Source organism: Hyperolius riggenbachi, chromosome 1 (genome assembly GCF_040937935.1).
Source record: "Hyperolius riggenbachi isolate aHypRig1 chromosome 1, aHypRig1.pri, whole genome shotgun sequence".
Classification (NCBI taxonomy): Eukaryota; Metazoa; Chordata; class Amphibia; order Anura; family Hyperoliidae; genus Hyperolius; species Hyperolius riggenbachi.
This window is the reverse complement of record NC_090646.1, coordinates 85,390,634-85,409,017: the sequence shown is the minus strand read 5'-3', so window position 1 is coordinate 85,409,017 and position 18,384 is coordinate 85,390,634. Positions and strand designations below refer to the sequence as shown.

General features: G+C 46.0%; 1 protein-coding gene across 1 annotated transcript in view; it reads left to right on the top strand.

The window, feature by feature from the left end:
* The first annotated feature begins 2,122 nt into the window (after positions 1-2,122).
* LOC137545621 (NELL2-interacting cell ontogeny regulator 1-like) overlaps positions 2,123-18,384 on the top strand; it is a 61,057-nt gene continuing 44,795 nt past the window's right edge. Inside the window, exon 1 of the mRNA XM_068267052.1 lies at positions 2,123-2,208. Within this exon, the coding sequence (XP_068123153.1) occupies positions 2,189-2,208 (20 nt within the window). The 5' untranslated portion in view covers positions 2,123-2,188. The remainder of the gene's footprint in view (positions 2,209-18,384) is intronic.

Here is an 18,384-nt window from a genome sequence, read left to right as displayed (position 1 = left end):
GGGGGGGAGGGAGGAGGAGGAGAGGGGGGTGGGCCCCAGGCTGAAACTTCCTTGGTGGGCCCTTGGTGTCCCAGTCCGACCCTGCCTCCAGGCCCCTCTATGCACACTCCCGTGAGTGTGTTATTTACATTAGCCAGCTTTTCTCTGCTTTCTTATCTTATACAAGCTGGATAAATCCTCTGTTGTGAAAGGAGTCACATGCTGAGGAATTACAGACACGGGCAGAGCTGTCTGCAGGAAGAAACAATCAGCCTGTAACTCTTCAGTGGGTGGGAGCTGCAGGGGGAAAGAAACACACAAATGATCTCTTGAGATTCAAAAGGAAGGATGTATACAGCCTGCTTGAGTATGGATGTATTTTCTATGTGTGGACATACTGTACATTAACCTACTTCCTGTTTTAGTGGCCATTTTGTTTGTTTATAAACAAACTTTTTAAAACAGTTTTTTACTACTTTTAATGCGGCGAGGAGCGGCGAAATTGTGACAGAGGGTAATAGGAGATGTCCCCTAACGCACTGGTATGTTTACTTTTGTGCGATTTTAACAATACAGATTCTCTTTAATGTTCTGAAAGTTTGCAATAAACCATGTACAGTTAGTCATTCAAGGTATTGCCAGAATCATCGTTTGTTGGTTTGATGTCTGCACAAAAAACCAAATGACTAACTGCCTGAGACTGTGAGTGTAGATGGAAAAAAAAGAGGTCCAAGAACGGAACCTTGTGGCACACCAACAGTCAGCGGGCACAGAAAAGAGTAAGTCTTCAAGTAGAATACAATGAACAAGCATCTGGACAGGTAAGAGGACCTTGATAGCTAACAATGGGAAAGTTGAGAATAACGAGTATGGAGAATTTGCCTTTAGATTTTGCTTCCAGGAAGCTGTTAGAGATTTCAGAGAATGGTTGGGGTCGAAACTGAAGGCGGTCAAACAAGCATTTAGAAGAAAGAAGAGAGAAGGTTAAAGAGCTCTTAATGGATGTGCTGTTCCAATACTTTAGAAGCACAGGGGAAGATAGGGTGGTAGTAGCTAGATGGGGTTGTATGGCCTAAAGAAATGTTTTTGATTAGTGGCAATATGTATAATGAGAAAGGGAAAACACAAGTGGAGACAGACAGAGGTTTAAAAGAATTGACTCAGGAATGAGGAGATCTGGAGGTGAGATAAGCATTGAGGTGGCTTTGGAAATTAGTGAAGAAAAAGGTTGTTCAGATAAGGACCTGAACACACTAGTGCGCTTCTGTCTGCTTTTCAGAAATGCATATCAGTCTATAACATTGATATCCTGATAAAAAGATGGACAGAAGCGCACTAGTGTGTTCAGAGCCTTATAGGCAGTTAGAGAAAAGTCTGTTAGAGAAACAGAGGTAAGAGTGGCTTAAAGCGGAATATAACCCTGCATTTCAACTTTGCTCTAAAACATTATTTACAGCATATTATATGCCAACCAGCATTTTTTTTTTACTAGAATAGCATTAGAAGGGTTACACACAGACCTTTAAAGTTCCTGGAGAGAACTGCAGACGCATCCGAAGCTTAGATAGATACATTTAAGCAAAACAAAATGTAACAAGTGAGGAATGTTACACACTCTTTGGCTGTCCTCCAACTCCTGCACAGTCAGAGAGAGTGAGTCACATTCCACAGTTGCTACATTTTGTTTTGCTTAAATGTATCTATCTAAACTTCGGCTGCGGGGAGCAGTTCTCTCCAGGAACTTTAAAGCTGTGTGTAACCCTTCCAATGCTGGTCTAGTAAAAAAAAAATGCTGGTTGCATATAATATGCTGTAAAAAATGTTTTAGAGCAAAGTTGAAATGCTGGGTTATATTCCGCTTTAACATGTAGAGAGGAAAAGGATTAGAATGGATTAAGAAGTTGAAGAGGCAGACAGGAGGAGTTTTGAGGCAGCGGTTGGATTGGTGAACTGAGCTGCATATTGAAGCTGTTACGTACTGCATAAAAGTTGTTGTTGAGTGGTGAGGGATGATGCCAGGTGATCAGCTGATAAACATGGGGTTAGGAGACGGGGGGGGGGGGGGGGGGGGATGGAGGTCGAGTTGGAAAAGTTAAAACGTTTTTAATGCCGTGAGGAAATGAGTGAAGAGATGTATGATTGCTTGTCATGGGAAAGGGCATCCCTTAACTGAGAAAGAAGATTAGTTCATGGCTGGACAGGAGGGGAGATGATAAACGAGGAAGAGATGTGAGTGTTGTTAATCAGGAAGGGGGAGATGGTTGAGAGTAATATGTACAGTATTTTAAATTTTGTGTACAAGAGAGGAGAGAGGGGGGGGGGGGGGGGGGAGGAAAATGCGACTATGAAGAGGAGAGTAAACATTCCGAGTGTAGAGCAATATCATTTCAGTAAACCTTACAGCGTGATGAGCAGGAAGGTAGGTTATTGTGGCAGTTTCCTTCAGTCCTCATTCAGCAGTAATAACACCACTGAGATAAACACGTATACATACCTCCCAACATTTTGAGATGAGAAAAAAGGACACTGAAGCCACGCCCCTGCTACACCCCTAGTCACGCCCCTGCCACACCCCTAGTCACGCCCCTGCCACACTCCTAGTCACACATACCTATACACCATACATAAAGATTTCATTTAAAAAAATATGTTGTTTTAAACCAGACTGGTCCTTTCTATCCTGCTTTATTTTCCTTCATATTAACATTTTAACCACTTCACAACTGAGGGGTTTTACCCCTTGAGCACCAGAGCAATTTTCACCTTTCAGTGCTCCTTCCATTCATTCTTCTATAACTTTATCATTACTTATCACAATGAAATGAACTATATCTTGTTTTTTTTCGCCACCAATTAGGCTTTCTTTAGGTGGGACATTATGCCAAGAATGATTTTATTCTAAATGTGTTTTAATGGGAAAATAGGAAAACATTTGGGAAAAAATTCATTATTTTTCAGTTTTTGGCATTATAGTTTTTAAATAAAGCATGCTACTGTAATTAAAACCCATGAAATGTATTTCCCAATTGTCCCGGTTATAAAACCGTTTAAATTATGTCCCTATCACAATGTTTGGCGCCAATATTTTATTTGGAATTAAAGGTGCATTTTTTTTCAGTTTTGCGTCCATCCCTAATTACAAGCCCATAGTTTATAAAGTAACAGCGTTATACCCTCTTGACATAAATATTTAAAAAGTTCAGTCCCTAAGGTAACTATTTATGAATTTTTTTTTATTGTAATTTTTTTTTATTACAAAAAAAATAAAAAATTGGGGAGTGTTGGAGGTAATGAGTTAATTTATAGTGTAAAACTAATGTATTTGTATATGAAAAATGCTTTAGGGTGTAGTTTTACTATTTGGCCACAAGATGGCCACAGTAACATTTTGCTCATGCGACCTATGAGCGTCGGAAGGACGCTTACAGGAAGAGCAATGAGGCTGGGAAACTTTTTTTTTTCCCACAATGATCGCACTGCTTCTCATAGAAGCAGCTGATCATTGCGGGGGCTTAGATCAACGAACGGGAAAGTTTTTTTCCCATTCATTGATCTCCGGGCGAGTGGCCGGTGGCGTGCACGAGCGCTGGAGCGCACGCACGAGCGAGCGGGAGTGCAGACAGCGGCGGTATTGGCAGGAGGTGCGGATATCTCCGTCCCTGGTGTTGACAGAGTGGAAAAAGGGGCGGAGATATCCGCATCTGTGGGGGGTAAAGTAGAGAAATATATATATTTACATAGAAAGAGGGACAAAGTTCTGAAAGAGGGACAAATGAGGGGGAAAGAGGGACAAAGGGACAGGGCTCCCAAAGAGGGACTGTCCCTCCAAAAGAGGGACAGTTGGGAGCTATGCGTATAAGAAGCACCACAGCCCATGTCAGAAGGCTGACCTCACCAGCTAGTAATATAGAGAGACTGAGTGGTAGTGAAATAAACAGAAGAGCCACACTAACAGCAGTGCTGGAGGTAACAAAGCATGCCTTTATTTTCCAGAAGTATCCTGTGGTTGTTTCAATCTGTTCTTTTATCCTATGTTACTGGTTATTTCCTCGCGTGGCACTTGTAGAAGACTGGCATTTACGGTATATTCAGACCTGCTATTGCGCGGTGGAGGGGGGTCTAGGGGAGCAGAAACTTTGGGGCCTGCTCCTCCTCCCTCTCCTCACCCGCATGCAAAGTGGTGCAGGTAATGGCCCCTGCAATAACCACTGTGGGACTGTTTTATGATCACAGCTGCACACTCTGCTGCCACTCACCAGCTCTGGGCAAAGTGTGTGCATGGGGGGTGTTATAAAGGGTGGGGAGGAGTTTGGGGATCACAGGGATTTAAGTGTGCCCATGTATCCCCCCCCCCCACCTTCCTCCAGATGAAATCACTGGTTCTCAGTGTGGCCATGTAGCCCACCACCTTCCTCCAGATGGAATGTCTGGTACTCAGTGTGGCCATGTAGACCTCTGCCTTCCTCCACCATCAGGGCCGGATTTGTACTTTCCAGTGCCCTAGGCCTGCTGTCACCAAGCGCCCCCCCCCCCCCCCAAAAAAAAAATTTGTCCAACACTTTGACTAGCGATAATTGGTTTGAATGGGCTCATCTCAGTTCCTCTGCCCCCCAACAAATAATTCCTGTAATTTGCTCTCCTGCCCGAATGTGCACAGCAGCCGATAGTGTTCTGGGCATGCATACTTGAGAAATGACGCTGATGTATGACCGGTACTTGTCAAGAATGCATAACGCTGTACCTGCCATGGGCAGGAGCGAGAAATGACAGGGAGCGCGAGTGGCCAGAGCATGTGCTGCTTCTTTGTCCTCTGTGCGACTGGCTGCAGTCGGAGCCACAAACAGGTGGCAGGGCAGTGCAATGGAGAGAAGTCCATCCAAAACAGAGAACAGGTAAGTAGCAAACATCCTATCAAGACCCACTTTGGATGTTCTGTTGTTATTATAGTGGACCTGAACTCAGAACTTCCTCTCTGCTCTAGAAGATACGCAACAACATAACCTTTCAATAAAAACATTTTTGTTACAGCTGATACAAATCCTGCAATAAATCTGCAGTGTGTCTACTTCCTGCTTTTATGGAAGCAGACATATTTTTAACATCCTGTGCTTTCAAATGAGCTTAGCTGTTGTGGCAGTCAGGTGACACTCACAGTGTAGAGATCAGATTACAACTTGTGACACAGAGGAGGGAGAATTAGACAGGCTCTCAAAATACATACATGGTAAATATCTGTTTTCCTTCTGTCCTGTGCGAGAGTTCAGATCCACTTTAAAGCATCTGAATGACATTTACGGTATTTATATTTGCTGAAAAATCTATGTATCTCTTTTGAATGCTGAATGTACATATGGTGGTGTGCTCTAACATATTGACAGTATACGGGAACAAAGTCTGAAGAAGGCTTATTTAAATTGCCTTTAACCACTTGAGGACCCACCCTTTACCCCCCCTTAAGGACCAGTGCTGTTTGATGGGATCTGTGCTGGGTGGGCTCTGCAGCCCCCAGCACAGATCAGAGGGCACGCAGAGCGATCAGATCGCCCCCCTTTTTTCCCCCCTATGGGGATGATGTGCAGGGGGGGTCTGATCGCTCCTGCTGGTGGCATGTTGCGGGGGGGGGCTTCGCGGCGACATTCCCTCCCCCTCCCTCTCCTACCTGTCCCCCCAGTGATCCGGGCTGCACAGGACGCTATCCGTCCTGTGCAGCCAGTGACAGGACGTCCCCTGTCACATGGCGGCGATCCCCGGCCGCTGATTGGCCGGGGATCGCCGATCTGCCTTACGGCGCTGCTGCGCAGCAGCGCCGTACAATGTAAACAAAGCAGATTATTTCCGCTTGTGTTTACATTTAGCCTGCGAGCCGCCATTGGCGGCCCGCAGGCTATTCACGGAGCCCCCCCGCTGTGAATTGACAGGAAGCAGCCGCTCGCGCGAGTGGCTGCTTCCTGATTAATCAGCCTGCAGCTGGCGACGCAGTACTGCGTCGCTGGTCCTGCAGCTGCCACTTTGCCGACGCACGGTATAAGCGTGTGGTCAGCAAGTGGTTAAAATGTTTTTTAGGGTAAATGAGGCATGTAACATCATGTTTTTTTAATGATGTGGGGACTTAAAATCCCTCTCTCTCTCTCTCTCTCTCAGATGGGAAAGTTTGCTCGGATAGTGCTATTCAGATTTTAAAAAATATCCGAATTGCTATTCAAAGTTCGGATAGTGGAAAAAGTTAAGATTATCTGGGTAGTTCGGATACCCAAATATTGGATGAGCACCACTGCTCAGTTTAGCAATGAAAGGGAAGAAAATTTTTTATCCTGCAGTCTCATAGATGGTAGGAGCTGGAGGACAGAAAATGAGTCAGGAAAGAGTTAACTAAGGAAGAGACACGACCACTGCTACTAGGGCTCATTTCCACTATTGCGAATCCGCATGCTTCCAATGCATGCGGATTCGCACATGGTATGCAAGTGGATGGGCCCGTTTCCACTGTTGCGTTGGTGATGTGCGTTTTTTTCAGCGGTGAAAAAACGCACAAAAGAGCCAATGATTTCGCCTGAGAGTGGAATGCAGGTGAATCGCATGCAATGTATTTAATAGGGAAATCGCATGCATTTTCCCCATGCGTTTTTTGCCGCGAATTCGCATAGGTACGATGTAAATTCACACAGGCAGTGACATAGTTAAAATCGCATATACCCTCACCTATGCGAATTCGCATGCGAATTCGCGGCAAAAAACGCATGTGGAATCGCATCCGCATGCGATTTCATCAGCGGTGGAAACCAGGCGAATCTGCACGCCAATAGTGGAAACGAGCCCAAAAACAGTCATAAATTAGGATTAGATAAATTAACAACTGCTGGGTCAGTGTCAAAGCTGTAAAAGAGGTGAAGAAAATGCAGAGCTCACAGATGTTTGGGAATGCCTGCATTAAAACTCAGCGGAACTTAGTTCTATCTGCTTTGTAATGTAAATCTCTGGTATTTCTCGCATCGATATGTAAGTCTATCATACAAAGGAATGAATTATCAGGTGACCATTATGATTGATCCTGAATGTTTTAACACATCAGGAAGTGAGAGAGAGCTGCAGGGATTGGGGAACTCTGGAATTCAGCTATTAGTGCAGAGCAGGGCGCTGGATTGCTGCGCTGCGGGACCAGATGAGATGATTTACTTTGACATATGACCTCTTCTCTCTCCAAGTCATGCCACCCTTCTTATCTTATCTAATTTTATCGCCCTAGGCCGTGGCCTTGCTGACCTTTCCAGAAATCCGGCCCTGTCCACCATGCCTTCCTTCAGATGGAATTTAAAAAACACAAAATCCAGGCTCTTCACCTTGAGCTAGGACATTTAAACACTTGCAGATTTAATGGGAGGTGCTGGAAGGGGTGTGGCAAGCAAAACAGCAAAGCATAAAAATTAACTTCCGCATACTCATGCAAATCCTCATGCAAATCCATTCACAAAAATCATGCAGCAATCAATGTTGTCCCTAGTTAAAAGCTGTCCCAGTTAAAAGCTGGGATCTTCGTTACAAGAATAAAGTCTCGTGAATGGTCACATACACCGCGTAGAGGTAGCCCAGTGTCGTATGTGTCCTAACTCTGGCCCTTTAACATGCATAGCACAAACATGCACGCATTCAGCGCATCAAAACCTATCTAAGGAATAGGCGCACATATCTGCAAGTCTTTTCAAAAAGACCTTATACTTTTTGAGAAAATCGATTTTAAAGTTTCAAAGGAAAAAAGTTACATTTAAATGTAATAAATGACAGTTAATGATGCAAAACCCGCCGGCTTTAGCAGTTAATAGAAAAGCCCCCTTACAAGGTAGAAACACAAAATTTGCAGGATATGTTAAAAAAAATATTCTTTTCTTATTTTTTTTTTTTTTATGTTCAGAGTGTGGGATTTTTTTTTTTAAATGACGTGGGGTCCCCTACAGAGCCTCTTAGCCCCTTGTCCCCCATGCAGGCTGGGATAGCCAGAATGCGGAGCCACGGCCGACTGGGGCTTCGCACCATAAGCTATACCAGCACACATGGTCCAAGGTATGGGGGGGCTCCGGGGGAGAGGGGTGCCAAGTCTTCCCACCCCCTCCCACCCCAACCCCGAGCCCTTGTCCAATCATGGGGCACCGAAGGTGGGGGAGACGACTCCCTGGGAGGGAGTTCATGGTGGCATCTGGGAGTCCCCTTTAAGAAGAGGACCCCCAGATGCCTTCCCCCCTCCCAGTAGAAATGAGTATATCCTTTTCCACAAAGGGAAATAACCTGCACATTTGGTGTTTCTAGCTTTTAAGGGGGCTTTGCTATTAAACGTTAAAGTCGATGGGCAGATATGTTTTCAAACCAGCAGCAAAGCAGGGCTTAAAACGATAAATAACGTTCAGGCAGGACAAAAAACAGGATTTAAAACGATAAATAACGTTCACAGGGTCTGCGCCATTTTCACCTTTAAAACAATAAATATCGTTTTATACAAATATCGGGCGGAAGCGTGCATCATTATTGAACCGGTGCCATTTTTCACTGTATGCCTCAGTGTGGCCATGTAGCCCTCCACCTTCCTCCAGATGGAATAACTGGTGTTCAGTAGTGGGAAAAATTCCAATATTTATTCAGAAGTAAATCTTGCTGTTTCACCAATGAGGTCACTGTGTCCCCTCAGCGGCTCAGCCTGCAGTTTCTCCATGACAGTCTGTTGTAAAAAAAATAGCTTAATTAACCACTTGCCGACCGCGCACTCCTGCGGGTCGCCGATGGCGGCTCGCAGGCTAAATGTAAACACAAGCGGAAATAATCCGCTTTGTTTACATTGTACGGCGCTGCTGCGCAGCAGCGCCGTAAGGCAGATCGGCGATCCCCGGCCAATCAGCGGCCGGGGATCGCCGCCATGTGACAGGGGACGTCCTGTCACTGGCTGCACAGGACGGATAGCGACCTGTGCAGCCCTGATCTCCGGGGGGGGGGGGGGGGGAGCAGGTAGGAGAGGGAGGGGGGAATTTCGCCGCGGAGGGGGGCTTTGAGGTGCCCCCCCCGCCAGCCACATGCAGGCAGGAGAGATCGGACCCCCCCAGCACATCATCCCCCTAGTGGGGAAAAAAGGGGGGTGATCTGATCTCTCTGCCTGCTACATGATCTGTGCTGGGGGCTGCAGAGCCCACCCAGCACAGATCACTCAACACAGCGCTGGTCCTTAAGGGGGGGTAAAGGGTGGGTCCTCAAGTGCTTAATCTACCAGTGCTTATGATAAATTCACCAGCATTGTTTCCCTGGAGTCATTCTATTTGTTTTTGCAGGTAGGAGAACACTCATGCTGCCATGAAACAAGTTAATTTTACGGATGACGGGAAAACCATTTATTGTCTTATTTATTAAGGCGGCTTTCACAGTTGGACGTTACAGGCTGACGTTACAGCAGCCTGTAACGCAGCCCAACTCACAGCAATAGTAAATCAATGGGCTGTTCACAGTGCCCACGTTGCGCTGGAGTATAACGCAGCACGTTAAATGAAAGTGCAGCGTGCTGTGCGTTCTACTCGTATTTGGCTGCGTTAGACTGTTTGCACATGCACAGTAATGTCTATTTTGAGTAGCCACATGGCTAATTATTATTCACTGCACTGTGCTGACGTTACTAGCGGGACCACGTGATGCGGAGTGTTCCGATCACGTGGTCTCCACAGTCTTTTTCCGCATCACGGACGCATCAAGAGCCGCATAACGTGGCTCAAGCTAACGTTCTCCTTCAACACCACCAGGCGTTGCGTTAGGGGCACGTTATGCGATCTTAACGTCCCCTAAAACGCAACGTCCTGATGTGAAAGAGGCCTTAATCTGCTCTGAAGAACTGGACAAAAGGTTTGCTCTACTTTCAGTTTCTAAGGTTACAACACTTCGAAGTAGAAAGCCACTTTTCACACCTCAGCCTTTAGTGAAGCACCAGTCATGTTGTGCTATGACCCTTTTTGTGTTTGTGCAGTTTTTATTTTAATCCAGTTTCCGATCTTTTTGGTTATTTAGAACAATGCATTCTTATTTGGTACTGTATGTAACAGTCATATTCTGCTTCTATTAAAGGGGCACTATGGAGCAAAAATGTAAAATGTAAAATATGTGCAAACATATGCAAATAAGAAGTACGTTTTTTTCCAGAGTAAAATGAGCCATAAATTACTTTTCTCCTATGTTGCTGTCACTTACAGTAGGTAGTAGAAATCTGACAGAAGCGACAGGTTTTGGACTAGTCCATCTCTTCATGGGGGGCTTCTCATGGTTTTCTTTGTTTTCAACAACATTTCCTGAACAGTAGTTGCAAAGTCTAACTGACAAAATAGTGCTCAACTGAGTAGGGAGGCTGGCTGGTACCTTACTATTTTGGCAGTTAAACCCCTGTTCAGGAAATGCTGTTGAAAACAAAGAAAACTCTGAGACTCACCCATGAGGAGATGGACTGGCCCAAAACCTGTAGGGTTCTGTCAGATTTTAACAGCCTATTTTTTTCTCGGTAGTGGTCCTTTAGCTGGGTACTCAAGATCTAGTGCCTGGAACTAGCTGTGTCTCTACCAGTATCTCCATCCTGGTCTGCTCTATTTAGCTGGACTCTTGCATTATGAGTTGGCTAAGTCATCTGTACATTCAGAAGCATACCTAGGATATGGCAGATATGGCACATGATCCATGTTATCAAAGGTGTAGCTATCACCTAGCCCCCACCCCCAACAGTGTGTTACGGTTGGACTTCCATACATTTGTTGGTGTGGGTGGTACGGCGTGCGTGTGCGGAGTGACACAAATATGACAGGGATCCCGGGAATTCAAGTGATGTACTTCCTGTCCAGTAGGGAGTATGTCAATGGGTGAGAGGCAGCGGTGGGTGGCGAAGGGCCTGCGGGGGGGGGGGGGGGGGGGGGGGAGTGTGCACCTCTACCGCACACTCTACCACAGGGTCATATGAATGTAAGCTTTGGCGTTGCGGTGCAATGCAATGGGGTGGAGCATCGCACCGCAACACTATGGCCTGGTGTAAAACTGGCCTGTAGGTTGTAGATGTGCAGCCATTGCTGTCACACTGCCCAGATGTGTTTGCGCAGGTTTCCTCAGTTTCCTACCACATCCTCAAAACCTACTGCTAGGTTAATTGGACTCCCGTTGAGAACTGACCCTAGATAATGGCAGGGGTAGCAGACACACTCTGGGCTTGATTCACTAATCCGTGATAACTCAGATATCACACCTTATGAAAAGATATCACACCTTATGAAAAGATATCACACCTTATGAAAAGATATCACACCTTATGAAAAGATATCACACCTTATGAAAAGATATCACACCTGGGGCTTGATTCACAAAGCCGTGATAACTGTTATCACAGTCATGCTAGCGTTTTGCACATGCTATAACGCGCATAATGGCTTCCACGCACAATCACGAATTTTCACGTGAAAACGCAAATTTTTCGCATGAAAATTCACATTTGCGCGCAAAAATTTGCGATTAAGCACAGAAACCCTTACGTGCTATATAGCGCGCAAAATGCTAGCGCGACCGTGATAAGAGTTTTCACGGCTTTGTGAATCAAGCCCCTTATCAAAAATATTGCACCTTATCAAAGATATCACACCTTATCAAAGTTAACACGCCTTATCAGAGTAGCATAGCGAGCGCTACGAACCCGCAGGGGCTCAGGGCAGGATGAGTGCCATTGCCAATTAGCAGGCATACGTTCGTAGCACTCGCTATGCTACTCTGATAAGGCGTGTTAACTTTGATAAAGTGTGATATCTTGATAAGGTGTGATATCTTTTCATAAGGTGTGATCTTTGATAAGGTGTGATATTTGAGTTATCACGATTTAGTGCATCAAGCCCATAGTACGCACATTCACAAACAGGGTAGACTTCTGGGAATGCTTCCTTTACTAGCGGTGTCTGTGAAATGATAACAATTCCAAATTCATACAAATGTTATGCTAATTTTATATACATGTATGCAGCTTGGAAATGGCCCAAACAAATGCAGCAGCTGTTTTGCTTCTATTTGATAAGGAAACAAACAAATAATTGTAATTAGCCTAAATGACTGTGAGATCTGCACTGATAGTGACAGAATCTGGGAGATGACATGAAAATGCAAAAGGATGCTGCCAGCACTAAAGGGGTCCATACTCTGGTCGATTTCAGCCCTCGATTGATTCTATGGAATCGTTTGATCGATCAGGAATTGATGCTATCGAATCTTTCAATCGATCGATTTGCAGCCAATTTCGATCTATTTGATCTGACGGGATGGAAAATCTAGGTTGATCTGCTGCTGGCAGCAGATTGATGTCCCATAGCGTTGCATTGGATCTAATGGTCCAATAATGCATTTAGATTGATTTCCAATCATTTTCATTCTGAAATCTATTGGCAATCTGTTCCTAGTGTGTGGCACACATCAGATAGATTCCTGTCAGATTCAACTTAGCATCTGACAGAAATCTATCTGATGGTCAAATCTGCTGCAAATCTATACGTGTATGGCCACCTTTACTGTACTAAATTGTGTGTGTTTTGTTACACAGCTGCCATAACTATAGGCCAGGGCAGGTAGGGCACTTATATGGGCAGTTACGCAAGACTGTAATTCCATTGACAGCAGGGAAAACTCTGCATAAACTGGGTCCTGGTTTGATAATGTCATCAAGCCAGGACCCGGTATACGCAGCTGGAGGAGGCTGGCTGCAGTATGAGGCGCAAGAGAGCTGTAATCGCTGAGAGAGAGCTGAGAAATACCTACCAGCTGATCGCTTCTGGCTGCAGAACTCTACATAAGGTAGAGGTAGATCCTCACTAGTAATGTGCACAGCTGTGTGCAAGCCTGCGCTCTGTACCCATTAGCAGCGGGAGATGATTATTTACATCCCTGAAGCATATATGAAGTCTCAGGAGACGTACATATACAGTCTCCAAAATAGCAAGTGGTTTTAATTAAATCATACCATGCTCACAGCTTGCTTGCTTTCTAAGATGATTGAGACAGGTGCTCCCCATTCAATGCATCCATCCCAGGCACTCAGGTCCAGAGCCCACTAGGCAGAGCTGGGACAAGGTCCTCCAGCACCCAAGGCTGAGACATCAAAGTGCGTCCCTCCATTCCTCCTACCCCAGCTGTCACACACTGATTGCTATTAGACTAAGATGTGTCCCAGCCCCCCCCCCCCCCCCCCAACCAACACCTTAATCTCTAGATATCTGGCTTGCAGTCACTGCCATGTATCCCCTTTTCTTACTTCTCTCTGCTTCAAACACAATAGGGGAATGATAGCTGAATGAATTCTGCGCTCCCTCCTACACTGCACCCTGAGGCTGGAGCCTCTCTCGCCTCTGCCTCGGCCCGACCCTGCCACTAGGGCTAGTTTTCTTTAGTGCAGTGCAGGAGCCGTGCATCAGCGCAGTTCTACGTTACATCTCGTGATTCCCCCGGGGGCAGGGCCGGCCTTAGGTTTCACAGCTCCCTGAGCGAAACCTGATTTTTGTGCCCCCCTTCATCTTCTTCCCGTGTGCACGCACGCACACACACACACGCATGCACACACACACGCAGGCCCATGTGCAATTCACCTTTTCTCCTCAGATATCTCCTAGGACAGTGGTTCCCAACCTTTTTGACGTCGTGACACATCACACCAAATGCTCAGATCTCCGTGACACATCACATATGTATAATAGAAAAATACTATTAACCACTTCCGGATTCTCGGTGCGTATATACACGCCCCTGAATCCTGAAGTGTATACCATGGAGCCGTTCCATGTCAGTTCACGGAGGGTGTCTCCGTGAACACCCTGCGAGCCGATCGGCGGCTCGCAGGGTAAATGTAAACACGCGGGGAAGACCTTCCCCGGTGTTTACATGTATACGGCGCTGCTGCGCAGCAGCGCCGTAGAGGAGATCGGCGATCCCCGGCCTCTGATTGGCCGGGGATTGCCGGCATCTGATAGGCTAAAGCCTATCCCATCAGGCGCAGGACGGAAATCCGTCCTGCGCCGCTCACAGGGGGAGGGAGAGGGAGGGAAGGGGAAGGAGGCCAGGAAGCGCTGCGGAGGGGGGCTTTGAAGAGCCCCCCCCCCCCGCAAGCGCAAGCAGCCGGCGGCGATCAGACCCCCCCAGCAGGACATCCCCCTAGTGGGGAAAAAAGGGGGGGAAGTCTGATCGGCCTGGCTGCTATCTGATCTGTGCTGTGGGCTGGAGAGCCCACGCAGCACAGATCAGCACACAATTTCATGGTATGGAAGTGGTTAATAGCCACGAATGGATGGAAAGAGTGCATTATCCTGAATATACTTAAATATAAAGGCTAGAACCTTTCAGGAATATCAATAAAAACAATCAGTGGGACAGTTACCACCCCCCCCCCCCCATTTAGAATGGTAGCACAGCAAAGACAACTTGCACCACGCATTATAGCCGCAGTGCGTGCCCCCCCCCAAAAAAAAACGCCCTCAGACTCAGTATAGGTGCCCCCAGTATAGGATCTCATGTGTAGGTGCCCTGAATATAGGTTGCCAAGCATACGTAACCCCAGTATAGGAAGTTAGTTGAAGGTCTCCATCGCCCCCATAGGTAGCCAGGTATTGGTGCCTCCAGTATGGGTAGCCATGTGTTGGTGCCCTCAGTAAAGGTAGCCAGCTATAGGCGCCCCCTTGGAAGCCGGCGCCCTGAGCGACTGCTCTGGTCGCACAGGTCAAAGGCCGGCTATGCCCGGGGGCGTCACTTACGATCCCATTCATTACAATGAATAGGATCGCGGGCACAATTGTCACGAAATGCAGGCAACCATGCACTGTGATTCAGTGGTGAATAGCAGTGCATGTATGGCAACATGAGAGAGTGTGCAGTCTATGCACTCTCTGATGTCCCTGCAATCACGTTCCCATATGCGCAGCTAAAAGTGTGCATATGGAAACAAGCCCTAACGCAGTTGTGTCCGCTTCTGTCCTCCTTCCAGCATCTATAACATTTATGTTTTGCTGAAAAGTGGACAGAAGCGGACACAAATGCGTTAGTGGGCTCAGGCCCTCATAAACAGGATTTCATGTTCACACTCTCACCAGCCCAAATGACAATTTCTCTTGTATTTCAGTCAGTGGTGTAACTACAACTCATAGAAATCCCCCCCCCTCCCGCAAAACTTTGGTGAGCCCCCCCCCCCCCTCCTCCCCCAATGTTCACACTACTTCCCTCAGTGCCCTTCACAACATGGGGACCCATCTCTCAAGGGAAATAAAACAAGTGTAGCCACTGTGATCTTCACACTGGTAGAAAGTGTAGCCAAAAAAACCTGACCTGGGGAAGGTTAGTATTTGGGACACGCTCCACAGCTCTGGGCCCCCTTGCAATTGCAGGGGCTGCTCCCCTATAGTTACGCCCCTGATTTCAGCACAAACACTGCCAGCTTCAGCCACTCATTCTAATCAACATACTGGCAGCATGTGCAGGACTGGGTGTGCCTGCTGTGCAACTGTTCCCAATCAACAACAACAACAAAACATTTCTCCCTGAGGACCTAAATGCACAAGCATGTCTCAGATCATTACAGGGGAAAGAGTTACGTGATCAGAAATGCCAGACTAAATGGGGCTTTTCGGTTTTCATTTAGACGTGTCCAGGGTTGGAACTGTCTTGATTAAGTTTGACAAGGGATTCCAAAGGGTAGTTGTAGCATGACAGAAAGCTCTTGTTTCAAAGGTTTTTTGTTAGACTCTGGGGGTGGCCAAGTTATTGGATCCTTTTGATCTGAGGTTATGGGAGGTGTGACGCAGTCATTATAGCTCCCAACTGTCCCTTTTTCGGAGGGACAGTCCCTCTTTGGGAGCCCTGTCCCTCTGTCCCTCTTTCCTCCTCATTTGTCCCTCTTTCAGGACTTTGTCCCTCTTTCTATGTAAATATATGTATTTTTCTACTGGAAAATGTGTTTAATTGACTCTAAATGTTATTCCCATCCTGAAAATTGTTATATTTCCTAATTTTCAAATGTTAATATGAAGGAAAATGAACCAAGATAGAAAAGACCAGTGTGGTTTGAATAATAAAACAACATTTTTCTCATGAAATCTTTATGGTATGCGTGACTAGGGGTGTGACGGGGGTGTGATCTGGGTGTTGAGGGGGCGTGGCTAAAGTGTCTCTCTTTCTCATCTCAAAAAGTTGGGAGGTATGCAGTCATGGCTCATCGGTTTCATATGTGCCCCTCCCTTAACCTCCCCCCAGTACTGGTGCCTCATTGCTCGGGTGATGGGGGTAATCAAGAAATCTTTTGCAACTGAGCCCATTATCTACTAAGTATATTGCATGGGTAACACACAATATATATTCTCCATAGGAATAGTTGGGAAAAAAAGCCATTATATGCAGGGCCGGATTTCTAGGAAGGCCACAAAGGTCAAGGCCTAGGGCGATAAAATTCAGCAGGGCGCAGGACTTGGAGAGATAAGAGGTCACATGTCAAAGTAAATCACTTCTGCTTTGCTCTATTTTGCCTGAATTCCAGAGATCCCTGCATCTCTCTCCGCAGAGTGTGTGTGATGACAGTCAGCATCTGTTGCCATCTGAGGATCTTGTCCAGTATAATGAGTGGGGACATACAAGCTGCTGTGAGAAGAAAAATATATAGGCTCAAGTAGTATAACTTTTGAGTTCAGATTAGTTTCTTTATGCAGCACGCATTCAGGGACAGGAATTATCAGCTCTCCTCTCCCCTGACTGATGTTTATTACTTGGTCAGAGCTGTTAAAGACCTGAGACCTGTTAAGGTGGCCACTAACTGTCCAATTTCTAGCGAAAAATCGTTTGAGCGATCAGAAATTCTGATCGGAAATGAAATCGTTCACTACACCATCAACGAACCTATCTTCGCTATCGATCACGATCGTCTTGAATATTCAAAATTTCATTCGACGAAAATTCAGTCGGACAACTTTTTTTTCAATCGTTCATAATCGATCATAACCATTAACGGAGATTATTTACTGGCAATTCGATAGCTGCCGACCTAGAATTTCGGATCGATCGAACGATTTTTCGCTAGAAATTGGTCCATTAGTGGCCAGCTTGAGATTTATGGTTTGTTTTTATTTCCTAGGGAATGACAGCAACATTCTTTGTGTTACAGCTTAACTCTTTCCTGACATGTTTTAGAAGCAGCAAAGCATTGTACTGTGTTAGCCATCAGTGAAAGCAGGTTTTGAAACAGAATGACAACTGTATTACATTTATTTATATTTACAAAACAATATATACATCTCCTGCTGACTGTATATATAGCTGTGTTCCCTAACATCTTGTATACTGGAACAAAGTCTGAAGATGGCTTATTAGCCAAAGGCTCACTGTTTTCTTTTGGTTAGCAAATAAATATAATTTTATTACAAAACGTAAAAACTTCCTGCTGACTGAAGATCTGTCTTAACTTGCCCCAAGTGCTAAATTGTCACGGTGAAAAGTACACCTGAGCTTATGCTAGGTACACATGATGCAATTTTCTGAGAGATTTACTGTCAGATCGACTATTTCCAACATGTCCGATCTGCTATCCGATAGATTTTCTGAATGATTTTTGCATAGAAATGAACAGAAAATCAATTGAAAAATTGATGGGTACTGTAATGAATAGTGGAGATGCCGCCGCATGGGCAAACGGCATGGCGGCTATCTCCGCGTTCCGGACGGCGGCTTCTGCCGCGCAGCAACATGCTGTTGGTTCGCCTGGTCCTTCTAGTGCACACAGATTGAGAGCTACGCGCGCGCGCGCCAGGTGACAGGACCTTTATGCTGGCAGAAGGGAGTCAGCTGATCATGCTGATCAGCTGACTCCAGCTATGCTCCCGATTGGTTGAGTGACTGGGGCAGCGCTGTGGAGCGCTCTGGGTATATATAGGACTTGCTTGGCAGTTGCAAGTTGTCTGCTGTTGCGAAAGCTTACATGTGAGCACTCAGACCCCAGTCAGATCTTACAGTGTGTTAGAACCAGCCGGAGCTGGGAATTCACACTTAGTCAGATTCCGGTGATAGCCTTTGAAGTACTACTTTTATCTGTTAGACTAGTTCCCAGGTGTTGAGACCAAGGACCTCACACCTAAGACTAGGGTTGATATATATTCTGTTACCTGTTATGATCTCTGGCTTTCCTGACTACTCTCCTGCTTACTGATTCGGTACCTCCGTCTATCTGATTACCTGTTGCCGACATTGCCTGTACCCGGATACCGAATCAGTCTTCCGTCTCTGTACCTTGTCTGTCCGTGTGTTGCCGACTATGCTTGTCTGACCTTTCTGGCTGTCACCCAACCCAAGCTCAGCTTTACTGTTCTATCCGTGACACTTGTTCTTCAGGTGTCATCAGCTGCAAGCACC